Below are 21,732 nucleotides of genomic sequence, written 5' to 3'. Positions count from 1 at the left end.
AAAGGGATATCTGCTCAGGATCAGGGGCTGGTGCATTGTCCTCTCCACATTGAGGGAGGGGCAGATGAGTAATAAACTTACCAGTCAGGCTTATAAACAGGACAAGCTGGTCAGCTCTGTGTCCCAGGCTGGTGAACTGGGGGTTTTTGGCTAGATCCTTGCTACAGGGGGTTCATGGATGGCTGGCGAAAGCATTCATGTAACTCAATTGGGTGTAACCCTGCCTGTGAATGTTTGCGTAAGTGCGGGTCCTGTAGGCATCTAAAGCTTCTCACACCCTGAGAGGGGAGGGGGCCCAGATTGATACGCTAGAGGGATCAGCAGTGCCCCAGTTCCAGATTATATCCTGACATAGTCCATCACAGTGGCATTACAAGCAGTGCAAAATGCACACCTTGTTTTTCTGAGTGATATTTGAACTTCATACACTTGTGCAGAGATTTTAAGTTTGGTGGCTGGAGATCAAATAGGTCACCATACTTTTTTTATTTTATGTTTCCTTATTTCAGAAAGGGAAGTAGGGACAGAAAAGCAACAAGATGAGAGAAAACAGCAAACAATTTCAAAATTCAAGCTATTCAGTTTTCAGGCAGCAGAAAAAGAAAACGAACATAGGTGAATTTTTAAGCTAAAGAAGACAGAGACTGCCGGAGAGGAGGCTCAAAAGAGTAGGTCTAGGGAACTAAAATAACAAGAAATTGAGGAGAAAGAGGGAAGAGCAGAAGCACTAGTTGGACTTCCTGGACAAGCAGAACCAGACCCTCCCCCCCACACACACACTATTTCCCACCTCTCCAAAAATCCACAAATGGGAACAGTTGTGTCCTGCATACAATGGGGCCATTGATATAGCTGAATACTTCACTATCTTTGAGAGGCTGTGTGTGATTCCTGATGACCAGAAGATGCCCACTTTAGTTGAAAGTTAATTGGTAAAGCTCTGTATACGTTCAATAAAAGGCCAATTGAGAATGCTTTTGATTATTGTAAATTGAAAGAAATGGTTTTGGAACAATTTCAGATTACCCCTGAAACATAAGGAGTGAAATTTAGGTATCTTAAGAGGGGTGCTGATATGAGTAAGGTGGAATATGTTAAAAAAAAAAAAGAAAGATTTGATTGGAAAGTGGGTAAGGGGCAAAGATGTTACAAGCTTTGAAGGAATGTTTGACCTTTTTCCCTATTATCCAACCTAGACTTCCCCTACTGCCCTACCCTATAGCTTATCAACCTCTCCCCCTAGCTTAGTGTCATCCATGAACTTGCTGAGGGTGCAATCCATCCCATCACCCAGACCATCAATGTTTGTATTAGAGTTGAGTGGGTATAATATTTAATTTTCTTTCTTATATACAGGAATTAGATACAGTGCTCCTGTCAGATAATTGCTAGGTTATATGCCAAAAAAACCCTAGAGTTTTCAATAGTCTAAGTAGCCCCGGGAATCATGTGTTTAAGTAGCCACCCAATCAAACTTTGAAATGGCTCGATTGCAGTTGGTGTTTAGGGGAAAGGAGATTAAAATGATCCAGCAACTAATAAGGGGAGGGGAAGAGAGGAGCAAGGGACAGAGGTGGGGGGGTTGCAGGGAAGAGATACAGCAGGTGCAGAGACGTTAATCTAAGGGTTGTGGTGCTGGGGGTCCAGCTTCCAGAAATGAAAAAGCTGGCAACCCACTGAATTGTACATAGACTGATTCCCCAGTTTATCATGCTGACACAGCAAAATGAGGTCAGAAAAGGATTTAATGTCTCTCTGACTGCCCAGAAAGTGATTCAGGGAAGAGGGCCCAGCACCATATCACCAGCCAACTCTACACGGAGCTTCGCCTGACAGCCATATCACCAGGGAAAAACTTTTAGGTCCCTTTATGAGAAAAGAGCCGGAGCAGCCTGTCCCGGATCTGTTTGGTCCTCACACCATAGATGATGGGGTGTAACAAGGGGGGCACCAAAAGGTACACATTAGCCATGAGAATGAGGAAATGCAGGGGCACATTATGGCCAAACCGATGCGTAATGGAAGAGAAGAAATCTGGGATGTAAAAAACCAAGATGGCACAAAGATGGGAGCCGCAGGTCCCAAAAGTCTTGAGCCGAGCATCCTTTGTGGGGAGGCTGAAGATGGCCTTGAGGATCTCGATATATGACACAGTGATAAAAATGACATCCAGACCAATCACAGAGAATAGAATAAAGAGGCCGTAGTAACTACTGAGGCGGGTGTCGGCACAGGACAGCTTCACCACAGCTATGTGCTCACAGTAAGAGTGGGGGATGATGTTGGTTCTGCAATATGGCCACCGTCTCACTAGGAAGGGATAGGGCAATGCAAGTATGCCGCTGCGCAGCACCACGGCCAGGCCGATCTTGGCCACAACAGAATTTGTCAGGATGGTGGAATGTCTCAGGGGATGGCAGATGGCCACGTAGCGATCAAAAGCTAGGGCCACTAAGATCCCAGACTCCATCGCTGAGAAGCAGTGAAGGAAGTACATCTGGGCGAGGCAGGCACTGAAATCGATCTCAGTGGAATTAAACCAGAAGATATTCAACATTTTGGGCACGGTGGCTGTGGACAGGACCAAGTCAGTGATGGCCAGCATGCAGAGGAAATAGTACATGGGCCCATGGAGGCTCTGCTCCCTCTTCACAATGAACAGGATGGAAAAGTTCCCCAAGATGGCTATGGCATACATAGTGCAGAAGGGGATGGAGATCCAGACATGGGCCATCTCCAGGCCAGGAATGCCCACCAGGATGAAGGTGGAGGGGTTGGTGAAGTCGGTTGTGTTGGAATCTGACATGGAGTAGGGGAGAAGGTGTCCAACGCTGAGGCAGAACGGTGTCTCCTGCATGTACCGTAGGTTCCCCTAACTTCCTGTATGTGCCCAGGGTCCAGGATGATGGCTGAAGTACAAATGCCTGGATGGAGAGACAATGTTAATATGAGACACTATATGCACTACTGGAGGCTGTTCTTGTGGGTGAAGTAGATTGGTTGCTCTTTATACACTGAGAAATGACATTCTCATTATTTAAATAAATGAATTATGAACAACTGAACATTGCTATGCTAAATCAATATATTATGATGCTCCATGCATCAATAATTCTTGCATGTCATAGTGGGGGAAACCTTAAGAGTCACCAACAGGAAACATGAGTGTGGATATTGGCTATCAATCATTGTTCCCTAATTCAATGAAAGCTAGGCTAGAGAATCCATGCTGTAGGGAGTTCCCCTTTCATCTGTTTGCTTAAAATATGAGAGTAGTAAAAAACCCAAACCTTTGCAAAGACATGTGCTGGGGAAACATCCCAACTAGAAAACAACTCCGAGAAAAGACCTCAGCATCATTGACAGCAGCTCCAGAGAAACACCTTCTCATTCACAGCAGTGGCCAAAACCAAAACAATATTTGGATGCCTTAGGAATGGAATGGAGAAAAACCTGCTCTGGACACATGCTCAGTTTTGGTCACCCAGTCTCTATAAAGGAAATAGCAAATAAAAAGGGGATTTCCAAGACAGGCGATGAGAATGGGGAGGCTGCCGTATGTGGACAGACTGAAAAGTCAGAGGCTGTTTAGAGAAGAGACAAACAAGGGGGCATATGGTAGAAGATAGCAAAATAAGGAACGGATCTGATTATATTCATATGGACAAACAGAGAACACCAAACCTATAGTTTCTATAGACACACAGTGCTGCTAAAGTTCTAATTCCCCAAAGCTGAGGGAAACTATCATCAAAACTGATTGGAAGGAAATAATTAGACAAAATATGGGAATGAAAATTGAGAGCGTTTTTTAACAGAGATCATTAGATAGCGAAAAAAGTCATGTTTCCTCAGTCAAGAAGGTGAAAACCTTTGGCTAAAAAGCCGGTGCAGTTGCAAAGTAAAGGCAGGAATTAGAGTGGGGAAGATACATGTATACCAATGTGCAAAAGGGAAAATAGCCAGCAACAAATATCGGAAGTTATGAAAACTGATAAGGGACGTTGAAGAAATCAGGGGAAAATCTGTAGCTGGCAGGGTTGAGGATTACAAAAAGGAGGTTATTAAGTATGTTAAGAACAAAAGGAATCCTAGAAAAGATTTAGGGAAATTCCTTTTTACATTGATAAGCATTAAAAAAATTAAGATACTGCTTAAAAAAAAAGCTTTGAGAAGGTTAGGAAATATGGAAAAGCTGGTATGGAATTAGTTCAAGAAAAACATTCTATAATATAAGTAATGCCATTCACTACAGGGTTTAGGCAAACCTGGTCTTGTCAAGTAAACCTGATTTCATCCCTTTAACAGAGTACACATTTTGCTGATCAAGGGAACCATGCAGATGCAATAAGCTTTGATTTTTCTAAGGCATTTGATTTGTTTGGGGGAAACATTGAGATAAAATAATTAACACTCTAAATAAATAAATATATGGAGATACCCTATCTCCTAGAACTGGAAGGAACCTTGAAAGGTCATTGAGCCCAGCCCCCTGCCTTCACTAGCAGGACCAAGTACTGATTTTTGCCCCAGATCCCTAAGTGGCCCCTTCAAGGATTGAACTCATAGGAGGCCAATGCTCAAACCACTGAGCTATCCCCCCCCCCTCTACAATATCAGTAGTGCACACATAAAATACACTAAAACTGGAGAACTGACAGATTGCAAAAACCAATTGCTAATAGGTCATTCTCAGTGAATGGGGCTGTTTGTAGTGGGGTTTTGCAGGGATCCGTTCTAGGACCAATGCTATTCAATATTTTCATCAATGATCTGAGAGGACATAGAAAATCACTGCAGAGAAAAATTTTCAGATGACCCAAAGATTGGCAGAGTGGTGACAATGAGGAGGACCGGGAAGGCATACCGATTGATCCGGAGCATTGGTAAGTGTGTCCCATGCAAAAAAAAATGTTTTAATGCAGTCAAATGCAAACTTATCCTCTCGTGACAGGAAATGCAAGCCTGACCCACAGTCTTGGACACTATATTATACAATGCAAGGAAGCTGAACAGGATTTAGAAGTCATTGTGTAAAACCAACTCATTGTGAGCTCCCAGTGCCATGCTGTGGCCAAAAGGGCTGATATGATCCATGGATGTAGAAACAGGGGAGTGGTGAATTGGAGCAGGGGAAGGATTTTACCTCTGCACATGGCATTGGTGAAACCGATTGCATCCATTTCTGGGGTCCACACTTTAAAAGGATGAGAAAAATTGGAGAAGGTGCCGAAAAGATGATTGGAGGCTGGAGAAAAAGCCGGACCGTGAGAGACTTGAAGGGTTTCATCTATTTAATTTATCAAAAAGACTGATCAAGCAGACACTTTCATGGGGAGATAACCGTGGGTAGCAACGGGCTCTGTAATCTAGAGGAGAAAGGCAAAGCAGGGCCCAGTGGGTGGAAGCTGAACACAGACAAATTCCAGCTGGAATTAATGTCCAAATGTTCAGCACGGAGGGTGCTTAACCGTTGGAACAAACTGACAAGGGAAGTGCTGGAGTCTCCAATTCTCCATGTCGGCAGATCCAGACCAAATGCTTTATTGCAAAATCTGCCTGAAGGCTTGTCTTCAATTAAAATGTTATAGCAGCGCTGCCTTAGTGCTTCTCTGTAGACACTACTTACACCAAAGACAGGGCTCCTTCCATCAGCAGAGGTAATCCACCTCCCCGAGAAGTGGTAGCTAGGTGGATGGAAGAAATCTTAAGTTTACGTCTTCATGTCTACACCAGAGTTAGATTGATGTTTGGATTTTTTTGCTGTTTCAAAATAGGCAAATGCAACATTAGGTTGTATTAGCAGAGACATAGCATTCAAGTCACAGTATGTGATAGTATTCCTCTACGAAGCACTGCTTTGGCCTCAGCTGGAGTACTGTGTATAATTAAGGTCACCAATGTATGGGAAGGATGTATAGAAACTGGAAAGGATCCAGAGGTGAGTGGCAAAGATGACTAAAGGGATGGAATACAAGCCATAAGACCAAAGGTGGAAGGAACTTGTTATGTTTAGTGTGGAAAAGAGGAGATTAAGTGGGACGTGATAGCCTTCTTCAAATACTTGAAAGGCTGCCATAAAGAGGTGGAGGAAAGCTGTTTTGTCTTACCACAGAGGACAGGACAAGAGGCAATTATTTCAAACTTCCACCATACCAGATTTAAATTAAATTTCAGGAAAAACTTCCTAACTGTAAGAAGAGGAGGACAGTGGAACTGTGGATAGCCCTTAGTCTTCAATGATTAAGACACACCTCAGTAAGAAGACGTCATTTTCAGTTGCTTGGAAGTGTGTCAAATTTTAGGTGTTTGGACTGAAATTTCCCAGGCCGGGTGTCTGCTTCTGGCTGAATTGTCTTTTGAAATTTTATGGCATAACAGTTCAGCCAATTTCTCAAATGAAGCTTGGAGAAAATATGTCTTACCCATGTTGAAAAATTCTTATAATTGTTCAGTGAGGAGTCCTAGCAGCTCCATGCTGTCCAGAAGATAAAAAAGCAGGTAACAGCCCCCAATTAACAGCCAGATCTTTAAGTGGAAGAGGAAGTGACAGTGGCAGTGCATTAACACACAGCTGGTTCCTGAAGTCTTTACTGAGTTCTTATTCCAAGGGGTGTTTTGCCTCAGTGAGGTCTGAGCAAAGTACGTGTCCCAGCCTCAGAATTTGGCCTTGTAATGTACATCTCTTAAAACGTTTCACCCTGAAGGATCCACTGTGCCAATGAAATGCAGCCACTTTGGTGCTGGAGGCCATCAGCTGGGTCGGGCAGGGGTGCACAGAAAACAGTGACATTTTGGCCAGTGATACTGTGAAAGGATCACAGACTTGCTCTCTAGCCCATCATTCCCATATTGCCCTGGGTTTGTTGAGCAGGTGAGCTTCTCGGCAAGAGATGAGTACCTGTGAATTCTGAAAGGGAAGTGTCCTCCCTGGGAATCCCCCTCAGGTAGTCGTGTCCCTCGCCTCTCTCACCCCAGCATCTATAGCAACATCCAATGCCAAGAGCCAACACGGGGATATTCACCATTTATAATATAGCTCTGTGAAGTCCCAGTGGGGTTTGCTCGGCCTCTAGGGGAGAAGCAGCATTTGAATGTAAAGAGGCTTGAGATAAGCCTGTCTGGGCTTCTGAGCTAATTATCCAGCTTTAGGATAAACAGTAACTAAGATACCTTCCCAAAGGGAGATGAGAACTCTGGGGCTCTGTGCTGAGTCAGAGGGGAATTGGCTGTTTTGTGTATTTGTGTATATTTAAAAATTATACTTGATTAGCAAGAAAACTAGGGATAATGCCTAGATCTCCATTGGGTCTAACACCCTGTAAATGCCCAGGATAACTGGGTAGATAGTAGAGAGACAGATCTGGAGGAGACAACTGAGCGGAAACATGAACACTTCTGGAGGCACACTGGGCTGTTGTTAAGGGATCAGAGATCAGTAATTCTCACCAGTAACTATGATCATACTGTGTAGTACCTTTCTTTGAAGGCTCTTCAAAGCACCAAGCAAAGGGAAGTCACTATGAACATAACCCCATTATACAGATAGATAAACTGAGGCACGGGGAGATGTGATTTAGCCAAAGTCACACAGAAAATGACAGACAGAATCCATCACTTCTGACTTCCCTGCTGTAACCCTGGTCTCCCTATAGGGCTTCTTGTTTACTACTCCAAGCACGTCCAAGACCTTTCCCCAAATATCATGCATGTTACACCTTTTCGTAGGATTTACGATAGGTACCAAATTTTCTGTTATAATGTTTAGCATTAGCAACAAATTTTGCATCATGAGATTTAACAATAACACCAAATCTTTTATCACAGGTAGGCATTTCCAAGTATTCTTATTATTCCACACTTTTTGCTTGGACAGTTTCCTTTGTTCAAAACCCTTTGTGTCATTCAATCCTCCCTGAACATTAACATGTTTAATTACTGATTTTCCTTTTCCCTCAGTGTTCCCTTCAGTCAGCCTAAGGTCATGTTTGCTGTCTTGGTATTCCAGTGTCTGGTGAGGTAAGGATGTAAGGGGACTTTGCGTGTTGGCTAGCCCCCTGTGGAGTAGCTTCCCAGCCCCAGGGTTATGCCCATGGAAAAAATAAACCCGCCCCCATCTCATGCTTTCCTTGTGATCTCCACTCCCAGCACTGCAACCTAGAGAGTTGTGATCTGATTCACATCCTGTCTTAAAGAGACAGAGTTAGTTTTCACAAGCACGTGATGGACAAAGTCCTGAAAAATCGGGACCTGGATAGGGTTACACTCCGTCACCCCTCTCTCTATCCCCAAGAGGTCAGTTGCATGACTGTTTCTCTCCGGGAGGTCAGTTACACAGTTCCATCTCACAGCCTGAGCCACAGGAAGGGTGCCTTGGGGCACAGATGCTTAATCAGCCATTCTGTCCTGGGCATCCTCCCACCACGTGACCAATGAGGGGACATTCCTGTACTCTGACTATCACACTTCCATCTTGCACAGGCCCACTCCTGCAGCATTCATAGAATCAATCATAGAATCATAGAAGATTGGCAGGGATGGTGTCCCTAGCCTTTGTTTGCCAGAAGCTGGGAATGAGCGACGGGGGATGATTCCCTCTTCTGTTCATTCCCTCTGGGGCACCTGGCACTGACCACTGTCAGAAGTCAGGATACTGGGCTAGACGGACCTTTGGTCTGACCCACTATGGCCGTTCTTATGTTCTTAAGATTAGGGTTGGAAGAGACCTCAGGAGATCATCTACTCCAACCCCCTGCTCAAAGCAGGATCAACCCCAAATAAATCATCCCAGAGAGGGCTTTGACAAGCTGGGCCTTAAAAACCTCTAAGGATGGAGATTCCATCACCTCCCTTGGTATCCAGTCCAGTGATTTGCCATCCTACTAGTGAAATAGTGTTTCCTAATATCCAACCTGGACCTCCCCCACTGCAACTTGAGACCATTGCTCCTTGTTCTGTCATCTGCTACCACTGAGAATAGCCGAGCTCCATCCTCTTTGGAACCCCCTTCAGGTCGTTGAAGGCTGCTATCAAATCCCCTGATTTGTCTGGCTCTGTTCTAGGACCACCATTTGGTGTCTGTGACAGTTTCTCTCTTCTCAGAGATCCAGGCTGAACTACTGGAATTTCGAGAATAGGCTGCTGGAGAATGTGGGCTTCGTGGCATTCTTCCGGGGGTTCTGGAAGGCCTGACAGAGGAAGCAGCATGCCTTTCCTATGGCATAGCATTGGTAGGTTGTCGGGAAGCTGCACATCTGGCTATTCTGCCGTGACTACACCCAGGGCAGCAGCCAGCAGACTGTTGGGCTGTTGGAGCAGGTGGTCTTTGAAGTGGAGAGGCATCTGGCCTCCAGGCCTGGGGATCCATCCCTCTGCAGAGCATGCTGGGAGAAGAGAGAGGAGCTCCGGGCCCTGGAGGACTATCACTCCTGGGTGTAGCCCAGTCGGCCAGCTTACCTGTATTATAGTCACTGCTTTGTTATTTTGATTTGTTATATTTAGCAGTAATGCAAAGAACCTTCAGGCTTTTAGCCTGTAAGATTTGGCTTTAGTAGATAGTGTGAGGCTTGAGGCCTATAACCTTTGGCATAGATAGACTTAAGTAACTCATAAGTTATAGGGAACAGAAAGTGGTATGCCAGAGGGAGCATTTTGTCCAGAATACTGACATTAGCCACCCACAGAACAGAGCTGACACTAGCACAGAACAGAGCTGACACCAGCATCCAGAAGGTTCCGGACAGAACGTCCGACCGCAAAGGTACCATGACAGCAAATTGACGTGTATGCTAATAGGGTAACACCATACATATACTAACCTATAGAAAACGGACACCTTAAGGGGAGGAAATACAAATAAGGACCTCTATTGAATATATATTGGATTAGTTCTCCAAAAACATCCACACAATCTGCAGTGGCAGTCAAAAAAGTTAACAGAATATTGGGAATCACTGGGAAAGGAAGAGGTAATAAGAGGGATAATATATTGCCTCTATCTATACCTATAGTATGCGTGTATATTGAATACTGCATGCGGCTCTGATTGCCCCATTTCAAAAAAGATATACCGGAATTGGAAAAGGTACAGAGAAATGATTAGGGGCATCAAACAATTTCTTTATGGGTTGAGATGAAAAAGACGGGGAGTTGTCTGCTTGGCAAAGAGATGACTAAGGGGGGGAGAGTATGAGAGAGTTCTATAAAATCATGAAAGGTGTAAAAAAAGAATAAGGAAATGTTATTTACTCCTCATAACACAAGAACTAGGTGTCACCCAATGAAATTAATAGGTAGCAGGTTTAAAACATATGAAAGGATGTATTTTTTTTCACACAACTCACAGTCAGTCTCTGGAACGCTTTGCCACAGGATGTTGTGAAGGCCAAGACTATAACGGGGTTCCAAAATGAACTAGACATATTCATGGAGAATTGGTCCATTAATGGATAGTAGCCAGGATGTGAATAGGTGTTGTCCCTAGCCTCTGTTTGCTAGAAGCTGGGAATGGGTTCTGGTGGATGGATCACTTGATCATTACCTGTTCTGTTCAGTCCCTCTGTGTCACCTGGAATTGGCCACTGTCAGAAGACAGAATACTGGGCTAGACAGATCTTTGGTCTGACCCAGTATGATCGTTCTTATGGTCACTGAGGTAGGACATAGTGTGCAGTTCACTTACAGCAAACCAGCCTTTGGTATCCACCAAGATAGAAAAGTCAAGTATGATGATGATTATATCAAGTGGAGTGCCCTGGGTTCAGTGCTGGGGTTTGTTTTGTTCAACATCTTCATTAATGATCTGGATGATAGGATGGATTTCACCCTCAGAACGTAGTGGATGACACTAATCTGGGAGGAGAGGTAGATACCCTTGGGGGTAGGGATAGGGTCCAGAATGACCTAGGCAAATTGGACAAGAGAAATCTGATGATGTTCAACAAGGACAATGCAGAGTCCTGCATGCATTGCTACAGTCTGCAGACCAACTGGATAACTGGCAGTTCTGCAGAAAACAACCCAGGGATTACAGTGGATGAGAAGCTGCACATAAGTCAAGAGTGTGCCCTCGTTGCCAAGAAGGCTAACGGCATATTGAGCTGCATTAGTAGGAGTATTGTCAACAGATCGAGGGAAATGATTATCCCCCTCTATTTGGAACTGGTGAGGCCACATCTGGAGTATTATGTCCAGTTTGGTGGCCCCCCACTACAGGAAGGATGTGGACAAATTGGAGAGAGTCCAGTGGAGGACAATAAAAATGGTTACGGGGCTGGGGTACATGACTTATGAGGAGAGGCTGAGGGAACTGGGCTTATTTGGTCTGGAGAAGAGTGAGGGGGATTTCATTGCAGCCTTCAACTACCTGAAGGGGGTTTCCAAAAAGGTTAGAGCTAGGCTGTTCTCAATGATGGCAGATGACAGAATAAGAAGCATTGATCTCAAGTTGCAGTGGGGGAGGTCTAGGTTGGATATTAGGAAAAAAAAACTTTTTCACTAGGAGGGTGGTGAAACACTGGAATGGGTTACCTAGGGATATGGTGGAATCTTCATTGTTAGAGGTTGTTAAGGCCTGGCTCGACAAAGCCCTAGCTGGGATGATTTAGGTAGAATTAGCCCTTGTGACGGTTTAACGTCCGTGTCACAGGGCAGCATGGCCTAGTGGCCAGAGTCCACGGAGTTAGCCCTCAACACAGGCAGCATGGCCTAGTGGCCAGAGTCCACACGGAGTTAGCCCTCGTCACAGGGCAGCACGGCCTAGTGGCCAGAGTCCACGGAGTTAGCCCTCGTCACGGGCAGCATGACCTTGCTACTGAGTGAGCGGGGGGGGGGGGTCCTACCGAAACACACTGAGGCTTACAGGGGCCAAGATACCAGTCCTTCACTCCCTCCTGGTCGCTTCCTACCAGATCAGCCATTGGGGTCTCCCACGGGTCCCCTGGTTCTCCATGCATCTTGGGGTCTGTTGCCTCCTCTGGTTCCTCCCGCAGTGGGGCTTCGCACCCGCCTGGAGCGGCCTCAGTTCCCGGTAGCTTCAGAAGTGCGGGCTGGTCCTCTGCCAGAGCTCTCCCTATAGGTGCTTCTCCTGCGGTCATCAGCCCAGACTAAGCCGAGTTCCCTCTTTTTATATTCCCTGAGCATTTGGAGCATGCCCAGTACGAGCGAGGCGGGACTTCCGCCGACAGAGCTACTGGTGTGGCGTTGCCAGGGCTAGTGCGGGGCGGGGCTGCCCCATCACAGCCCAGCTTTGAGCACTGGTTGGACAAGATGATATCATTTGATAGATATATTGCTGTGACACTCTGTACCCCAAAACAACACACTGGCATCCCCATATTAACCACTGCTATGTAATGGCAACAAATCTTGTACAAAATATGTCATATGAGGTGTCAATGGAAAAGTTATCATTTGCTGACTATGACCATCATATTTTTATGCATGTATCATTTTTGGATTTGAAATGATCAATACTGATTATATACCTACATTTTAAATGTGTTTGTTCCTGTGGTAATTCCCAAAATGTAGTTTGCAGTCAGTCTAGCCAGCATATTGTGAATGGACTATTCAAATGCATGCCCCATCAATGAGCACAATGGGCCATGGACCAGAATATGGATAATAACCCCTGCTATCACTCACTGAAACATGCCAGGGCATGTGACCAACTCATATGATTCTAGAATCAATCGTGTGCCCATACTGTTCCTCTAACTGCTGTGGGCTTTATTTTGAAAAATGAAGTTTCCTCCACATGGCAGAAGCTATTAACAGGGGGAAGTGACATCACCACTTGGTCTCAGTCCCCGACACCCACAACTGAACACCTGAAAGCACTTCTAGAGGAAAAAGGTGGTCCCAGGCTGGGAAGAAGGAATCCTGGCCCATGTATGGATTGGGTAACTGTTTGTCCCATCAGGGTGAGACACTGCTTGATTCAAATCCTGTCTAATTTATAGAACTGAGTTTGCAATTTTGCTTTATTTCTTAAGGTAATCTTCTTTGAGCTGTACACTTATTACTTGTCGTTAATAAATCTGTTCTGTTTTTTTAACCTAAAACCGTGTGCTGTTTGAAGTGTAAAGGGAAATCTGCTCAGGATCAGGGGCTGGTGCATTGTCCTCTCCACATTGAGGGAGGGGCAGATGAGTAATAAACTTACCAGTCAGGCTTATAAACAGGACAAGCTGGTCAGCTCTGTGTCCCAGGCTGGTGAACTGGGGGTAGCTGGCTAGATCCTTGCTACGGGGGGTTCATGGATGGCTGGCGAAAGCATTCATGTAACTCAATTGGGTGTATCCCTGCCTGTGAATGTTTGCCTAAGTGCGGGTCCTGTAGGCATCTAAAGCTTCTCACAGCCTGAGAGGAGAGGGGGCCCAGATTGATATGTTATAGGGATCAGCAGTGCCCCAGTTCCAGATTATATCCTGACATAGTCCATCACAGTGGCATTACAAGCAGTGCAAAATGCACACCTTGTTGTTCTGAGTGAAATTTGAACTTCATCCACTTGTGCAGAGATTTTAAGTGTGGTGGCTGGAGATCAAATAGGTCACCATACTTTTTTTATTTTATGTTTCCTTATTTCAGAAAGGGAAGTAGGGACAGAAAAGCAACAAGATGAGAGAAAACAGCAAACAATTTCAAAATTCAAGCTATTCAGTTTTCAGGCAGCAGAAAAAGAAAACGAACATAGGTGAATTTTTAAGCTAAAGAAGACAGAGACTGCCGGAGAGGAGGCTCAAAAGAGTAGGTCTAGGGAACTAAAATAACAAGAAATTGAGGAGAAAGAGGGAAGAGCAGAAGCACTAGTTGGACTTCCTGGACAAGCAGAACCAGACCCTCCCCCCCCCCCCACACACTATTTCCCACCTCTCCAAAAATCCACAAATGGGAACAGTTGTGTCCTGCATACAATGGGGCCATTGATATAGCTGAATACTTCACTATCTTTGAGAGGCTGTGTGTGATTCCTGATGACCAGAAGATGCCCACTTTAGTTGAAAGTTAATTGGTAAAGCTCTGTATACGTTCAATAAAATGCCAATTGAGAATGCTTTTGATTATTGTAAATTCAAAGAAATGGTTTTGGAACAACTTCAGATTACCCCTGAAACATAAGGAGTGAAATTTAGGTATCTTAAGAGGGGTGCTGATATGAGTAAGGTGGAATATGTTAAAAAAAAAAAGAAAGATTTGGTGGGAAAGTGGGTAAGGGGCAAAGATGTTACAAGCTTTGAAGAAATGTTTGACCTTTTCTCCTATTATCCAACCTAGACTTCCCCTACTGCCCTACCCTAGAGCATATCAACCTCTCCCCCTAGCTTAGTGTCATCCATGAACTTGCTGAGGGTGCAATCCATCCCATCACCCAGACCATCAATGTTTGCATTAGAGTTGAGTGGGTATAATATTTAATTTTCTTTCTTATATACAGGAATTAGATACAGTGCTCCTGTCAGATAATTGCTAGGTTATATGCCAAAAAACTAGAGTTTTCAATAGTCTAAGTAGCCCCGGGAATCATGTGTTAAAGTAGCCACCCCAATCAAACTTTGAAATGGCTCGATTGCAGTTGGTGTTTAGGGGAAAGGAGATTAAAATGATCCAGCAACTAATAAGGGGAGGGGAAGAGAGGAGCAAGGGACAGAGGTGGGGGGGTTGCAGGGAAGAGATACAGCAGGTGCAGAGACTTGGCAGAAGCGTCAGTCTAAGGGTTGTGGTGCTGGGGGTCCAGCTTCCAGAAATTAAAAAGCTGGCAACCCACTGAATTGTAAATAGACTGATTCCCCAGTTTATCATGCTGACACAGCAAAATGAGGTCAGGAAAGGATTTAATGTCTCTCTGACTGCCCAGAAAGTGATTCAGGGAAGAGGGCCCAGCACCATATCACCAGCCAACTCTACACGGAGCTTTGCCTGACAGCCATATCACCAGGGAAAAACTTTTAGGTCCCTTTATGAGAAAAGAGCCGGAGCAGCCTGTCCCGGATCTGTTTGGTCCTCACACCATAGATGATGGGGTGTAACAAAGGGGGCACCAAAAGGTACACATTAGCCATGAGAATGAGGAAATGCAGGGGCACATTATGGCCAAACCGATGCGTAATGGAAGAGAAGAAATCTGGGATGTAAAAAACCAAGATGGCACAAAGATGGGAGCCGCAGGTCCCAAAAGTCTTGAGCCGAGCATCCTTTGTGGGGAGGCTGAAGATGGCCCTGAGGATCTGGATATATGACACTGTGATAAAAATGACATCCAGACCAGTCACAGAGGATAGAATAAAGAGGCCGTAGTAACTACTGAGGCGGGTGTCGGCACAGGACAGCTTCACCACAGCTATGTGCTCACAGTAAGAGTGGGGGATGATGTTGGTTCTGCAATATGGCCACCGTCTCACTAGGAAGGGATAGGGCAATGCAAGTATGCCGCCGCGCAGCACCACGGCCAGGCCAATCTTGGCCACAACAGAATTTGTCAGGATGGTGGAATGTCTCAGGGGATGGCAGATGGCCACGTAGCGATCCAAAGCTAAGGCCACTAAGATCCCAGACTCCATCCCTGTGAAGCAGTGAAGGAAGTACATCTGGGTGAGGCAGGCACTGAAATCGATCTCCCTGGAATTAAACCAGAAGATGCTCAGCATTTTGGACACGGTGGCCGTGGACAGGACCAAGTCAGAGATGGCCAGCATGCAGAGGAAATAGTACATGGGCCCATGGAGGCTCTGCTCCCTCTTCACAATGAACAGGATGGAAAAGTTCCCCAAGACAGCTATGGCGTACATGGTGCAGAAGGGGATGGAGATCCAGACATGGGCCATCTCCAGGCCAGGAATGCCCTGCAGGATGAAGGTGGAGGGGTTGGTGAAGTCGGTTGTGTTGGAATCTGACATGGAGTAGGGGAGAAGGTGTCCAACTCTGAGGCAGAACGGTGTCTCCTGCATGCACCGTAGGTTCCCCTAACTTCCTGTATGTGCCCAGGGTCCAGGGTGATGGCTGAAGTACAAATGCCTGGATGGAGAGACAATGTTAATATGAGACACTATATGCACTACTGGAGGCTGTTCTTGTGGGTGAAGTAGATTGGTTGCTCTTTATACACTGAGAAATGACATTCTCATTATTTAAATAAATGAATTATGAACAACTGAACATTGCTATGCTAAATCAATATATTATGATGCTCCATGCATCAATAATTCTTGCATGTCATAGTGGGGGAAACCTTAAGAGTCACCAACAGGAAACATGAGTGTGGATATTGGCTATCAATCATTGTTCCCTAATTCAATGAAAGCTAGGCTAGAGAATCCATGCTGTAGGGAGTTCCCCTTTCATCTGTTTGCTTAAAATATGAGAGTAGAAAAAAACCCAAACCTTTGCAAAGACATGTGCTGGGGAAACATCCCAACTAGAAAACAACTCCGAGAAAAGACCTCAGCATCATTGACAGCAGCTCCAGAGAAACACCTTCTCATTCACAGCAGTGGCCAAAACCAAAACAATATTTGGATGCCTTAGGAATGGAATGGAGAAAAACCTGCTCTGGACACATGCTCAGTTTTGGTCACCCAGTCTCTATAAAGGATAGAGCAAATAAAAAGGGGATTTCCAAGACAGGCGATGAGAATGGGGAGGCTGCCGTATGTGGACAGACTGAAAAGTCTGAGGCTGTTTAGAGAAGAGACAAACAAGGGGGCATATGGTAGAAGATAGCAAAATAAGGAACGGATCTGATTATATTCATATGGACAAACAGAGAACACCAAAACTATAGTTTCTATAGACACACAGTGCTGCTAAAGTTCTAATTCCCCAAAGCTGAGGGAAACTATCATCAAAACTGATTGGAAGGAAATAATTAGACAAAATATGGGAATGAAAATTGAGAGCGTTTTTTAACAGAGATCATTAGATAGCGAAAAAAGTCATGTTTCCTCAGTCAAGAAGGTGAAAACCTTTGGCTAAAAAGCCGGTGCAGTTGCAAAGTAAAGGCAGGAATTAGAGTGGGGAAGATACATGTATACCAATGTGCAAAAGGGAAAATAGCCAGCAACAAATATCGGAAGTTATGAAAACTGATAAGGGACGTTGAAGACATCAGGGGAAAATCTGTAGCTGGCAGGGTTGAGGATTACAAAAAGGAGGTTATTAAGTATGTTAAGAACAAAAGGAATCCTAGAAAAGATTTAGGGAAATTCCTTTTTACATTTATAAGCATTAAAAAAATTAAGGTACTGCTTAAAAAAAAAAAGCTTTGAGAAGGTTAGGAAACATGGAAAAGCTGGTATGGAATTAGTTCAAGAAAAACATTCTATCATATAAGTAATGCCATTCACTACAGGGTTTAGGCAAACCTGGTCTTGTCAAGTAAACCTGATTTCATCCCTTTAATAGAGTACACATTGTGCTGATCAAGGGAACCATGCAGATGCAATAAGCTTTGATTTTTCTAAGGCATTTGATTTGTTTGGGGGAAACATTGAGATAAAATAATTCACACTCTAAATAAATAAATATATGGAGATACCCTATCTCCTAGAACTGGAAGGGACCTTGAAAGGTCATTGAGCCCAGCCCCCTGCCTTCACTAGCAGGACCAAGGACTGATTTTTGCCCCAGATCCCTAAGTGGCCCACCTCAAAGATTGAACTCACGACCCTGGGTTTAGGAGGCCAATTGCTCAAACCACTGAGCTATCCCTCCCCCCTCTACAATATCAGTAGTGCACACATAAAATACACTAAAACTGGTGAACTGACAGATCGCAAAAATCAATTGCTAATAGGTCATTCTCAGTGAATGGGACTGTTTGTAGTGGGGTTTTGCAGGGATCCGTTCTAGGACCAATGCTATTCAATATTTTCATCAATGATCTGAGAGGACATAGAAAAACACTGCAGAAAAAATTTTCAGATGACCCAAAGATTGGCAGAGTGGTGACAATGAGGAGGACCGGGAAGGCATACCGATTGATCCGGAGCATTGGTAAGTGTGTCCCATGCAAAAAAAAAATATTTTAATACAGTCAAATGCAAACTTATCCTCTCGTGACAGGAAATACAAGCCTGACCCACAGTCTTGGACACTGTATTATGCAATGCAAGGAAGCTGAACAGGATTTAGAAGTCATTGTGTAAAACCAACTCATTGTGAGCTCCCAGTGCCATGCTGTGGCCAAAAGGGCTGATATGATCCATGGATGTATAAACAGGGGAGTGGTGAGTTGGAGCAGGGGAAGGATTTTACCTCTGCACATGGCATTGGTGAAACCGATTGCATCCATTTCTGGGGTCCGCACTTTAAAAGGATGAGAAAAATTGGAGAAGGTGCCGAAAAGAGCCACAAAAATGATTGGAGGCTGGAGAAAAAGCCGGACCGTGAGAGACTTGAAGGGTTTCATCTATTTAATTTATCAAAAAGACTGATCAAGCAGACACTTGCATGGGGAGATAACCGTGGGTAGCAATGGGCTCTGTAATCTAGAGGAGAAAGGCAAAGCAGGGCCCAGTGGGTGGAAGCTGAACACAGACAAATTCCAGCTGGAATTAATGGCCAAATGTTCAGCACGGAGGGTGCTTAACCGTTGGAACAAACTGACAAGGGAAGTGGTGGAGTCTCCAATTCTCCATGTCGGCAGATCCAGACCAAATGCTTTATTGCAAAATCTGCCTGAAGGCTTGTCTTCAATTAAAATGTTATAGCAGCGCTGCCTTAGTGCTTCTCTGTAGACACTACTTACACCAAAGACAGGGCTCCTTCCATCAGCAGAGGTAGTCCACCTCCCCGAGAAGTGGTAGCTAGGTGGATGGAAGAAATCTTAAGTTTACGTCTTCATGTCTACACCAGAGTTAGATTGATGTTTGGATTATTTTGCTGTTTCAAAATAGGCAAATGCAACATTAGGTTGTATTAGCAGAGACATAGCATTCAAGTCACAGTATGTGATAGTATTCCTCTACGAAGCACTGCTTTGGCCTCAGCTGGAGTACTGTGTATAATTATGGTCACCAAATTATGGTGAAGGATGTATAGAAACTGGAAAGGATCCAGAGGTGAGTGGCAAAGATGACTAAAGGGATGGAATACAAGCCATAAGACCAAAGGTGGAAGGAACTTGTTATGTTTAGTGTGGAAAAGAGGAGATTAAGTGGGACGGGATAGCCTTCTTCAAATACTTGAAAGGCTGCCATAAAGAGGTGGAGGAAAGCTGTTTTGTCTTACCACAGAGGACAGGACAAGAGGCAATTATTTCAAACTTCCACCATACCAGATTTAAATTAAATTTCAGGAAAAACTTCCTAACTGTAAGAAGAGGAGGACAGTGGAACTGTGGATAGCCCTTAGTCTTCAATGATTAAGACACACCTCAGTAAGAAGACGTCATTTTCAGTTGCTTGGAAGTGTGTCAAATTTTAGGTGTTTGGACTGAAATTTCCCAGGCCGGGTGTCTGCTTCTGGCTGAATTGTCTTTTGAAATGTTATGGCATAACAGTTCAGCCAATGTCTCAAATGAAGCTTGGAGAAAATATGTCTTACCCATGTTGAAAAATTCTTATAATTGTTCAGTGAGGAGTCCTAGCAGCTCCATGCTGTCCAGAAGATAAAAAAGCAGGTAACAGCCGCCAATTAAAAGCCAGATCTTTAAGTGGAAGAGGAAGTGACAGTGGCAGTGCATTAACACACAGCTGGTTCCTGAAGTCTTTACTGAGTTCTTATTCCAAGGGGTGTTTTGCCTCAGTGAGGTCTGAGCAAAGTACGTGTCCCAGCCTCAGAATTTGGCCTTGTATTGTACATCTCTTAAAACATTTCACCCTGAAGGATCCACTGTGCCAATGAAATGCAGCCACTTTGGTGCTGGAGGCCATCAGCTGGGTCGGGCAGGGGTGCACAGAAAACAGTGACATTTTGGCCAGTGATACTGTGAAAGGATCACAGTGAAAGGACCACAGACTTGCTCTCTAGCCCATCATTCCCACATTGCCCTGGGTTTGTTGAGCAGGTGAGCTTCTCAGCAAGAGATGGGTACCTGTGAATTCTGAAAGGGAAGTGTCCTCCCTGGGAATCCCCCTCAGGTAGTCGTTTCCCTCGCCTCTGTCACCCCAGCATCTATAGCAACATCCAATGCCAAGAGCCAACACGGGGATATTCACCATTTATAATATAGCTCTGTGAAGTCCCAGTGGGGTTTGCTCGGCCTCTAGGGGAGAAGCAGCATTTGAATGTAAAGAGGCTTGAGATAAGCCTGTCTGGGCTTCTGAGCTAATTATCCAGCTTTAGGATAAACAGTAACTAAGATACCTTCCCAAAGGGAGATGAGAACTCTGGGGCTCTGTGATGAGTCAGAGGGGAATTGGCTGTTTTGAGTATTTGTGTATATTTAAAAATTATACTTGATTAGCAAGAAAACGAGGGATAATGCCTAGATCTCCATTGGGTCTAACACCCTGTAAATGCCCAGGATAACTGGGTAGATAGTAGAGAGACAGATCTGGAGGAGACGACTGAGCGGAAACATGAACACTTCTGGAGGCACACTGGGCTGTTGTTAAGGGATCAGAGATCAGTAATTCTCACCAGTAACTATGATCATACTGTGTAGTACCTTTCTTTGAAGGCTCTTCAAAGCACCAAGCAAAGGGAAGTCACTATGAACATAACCCCATTATACAGATAGATAAACTGAGGCACGGGGAGATGTGATTTAGCCAAAGTCACACAGAAAATGACAGACAGAATCCATCACTTCTGACTTCCCTGCTGTAACCATGGTCTCCCTATAGGGCTTCTTGTTTACTATTCCAAGCATGTCCAAGACCTTTCCCCAAATATCATGCATGTTACACCTTTTCGTAGGATTTACGATAGGTACCAAATTTTCTGTTATAATGTTTAGCATTAGCAACAAATTTTGCATCATGAGATTTAACAATAACACCAAATCTTTTATCACAGGTAGGCATTTCCAAGTATTCTTATTATTCCACACTTTTTGCTTGGACAGTTTCCTTTGTTCAAAACCCTTTGTGTCATTCAATCCTCCCTGAACATTAACATGTTTAATTACTGATTTTCCTTTTCCCTCAGTGTTCCCTTCAGTCAGCCTAAGGTCATGTTTGCTGTCTTGGTATTCCAGTGTCTGGTGAGGTAAGGATGTAAGGGGACTTTGCGTGTTGGCTAGCCCCCTGTGGAGTAGCTTCCCAGCCCCAGGGTTATGCCCATGGAAAAAATAAACCCGCCCCCATCTCATGCTTTCCTTGTGATCTCCACTCCCAGCACTGCAACCTAGAGAGTTGTGATCTGATTCACATCCTGTCTTAAAGAGACAGAGTTAGTTTTCACAAGCACGTGATGGACAAAGTCCTGAAAAATCGGGACCTGGATAGGGTTACACTCCGTCACCCCTCTCTCTATCCCCAAGAGGTCAGTTGCATGACTGCTTCTCTCCGGGGGGTCAGTTACACAGTTCCATCTCACAGCCTGAGCCACAGGAAGGGTGCCTTGGGGCACAGATGCTTAATCAGCCATTCTGTCCTGGGCATCCTCCCACCACATGACAAATGAGGGGACATTCCTGTACTCTGACTATCACACTTCCATCTTGCACAGGCCCACTCCTGCAGCATTCATAGAATCAATCATAGAATCATAGAAGATTGGCAGGGATGGTGTCCCTAGCCTTTGTTTGCCAGAAGCTGGGAATGAGCGACAGGGGATGATTCCCTC

At 44.7% G+C, this 21,732-nt stretch overlaps 2 protein-coding genes across 2 annotated transcripts; both read right to left on the bottom strand.

Annotated features, from left to right (window-relative positions):
- Positions 1–1,858: 1,858 nt before the first annotated feature.
- Positions 1,859–2,857, bottom strand: LOC101948470 (olfactory receptor 52E8-like). Its single transcript, XM_005313243.3, has one exon. It carries the CDS (start codon positions 2,855–2,857, stop codon positions 1,859–1,861), a length of 999 nt encoding a protein of 332 aa, XP_005313300.2.
- A 12,094-nt stretch (positions 2,858–14,951) lies between these two features.
- Positions 14,952–15,950, bottom strand: LOC135972429 (olfactory receptor 52E4-like). Its single transcript, XM_065550530.1, has one exon. It carries the CDS (start codon positions 15,948–15,950, stop codon positions 14,952–14,954), a length of 999 nt encoding a protein of 332 aa, XP_065406602.1.
- Positions 15,951–21,732: the final 5,782 nt, after the last annotated feature.

The sequence above is a fragment of the Chrysemys picta genome, chromosome 1, assembly GCF_011386835.1.
Source record: "Chrysemys picta bellii isolate R12L10 chromosome 1, ASM1138683v2, whole genome shotgun sequence".
Classification (NCBI taxonomy): Eukaryota; Metazoa; Chordata; order Testudines; family Emydidae; genus Chrysemys; species Chrysemys picta.
This window is presented reverse-complemented; position numbering and strand designations above follow the sequence as displayed.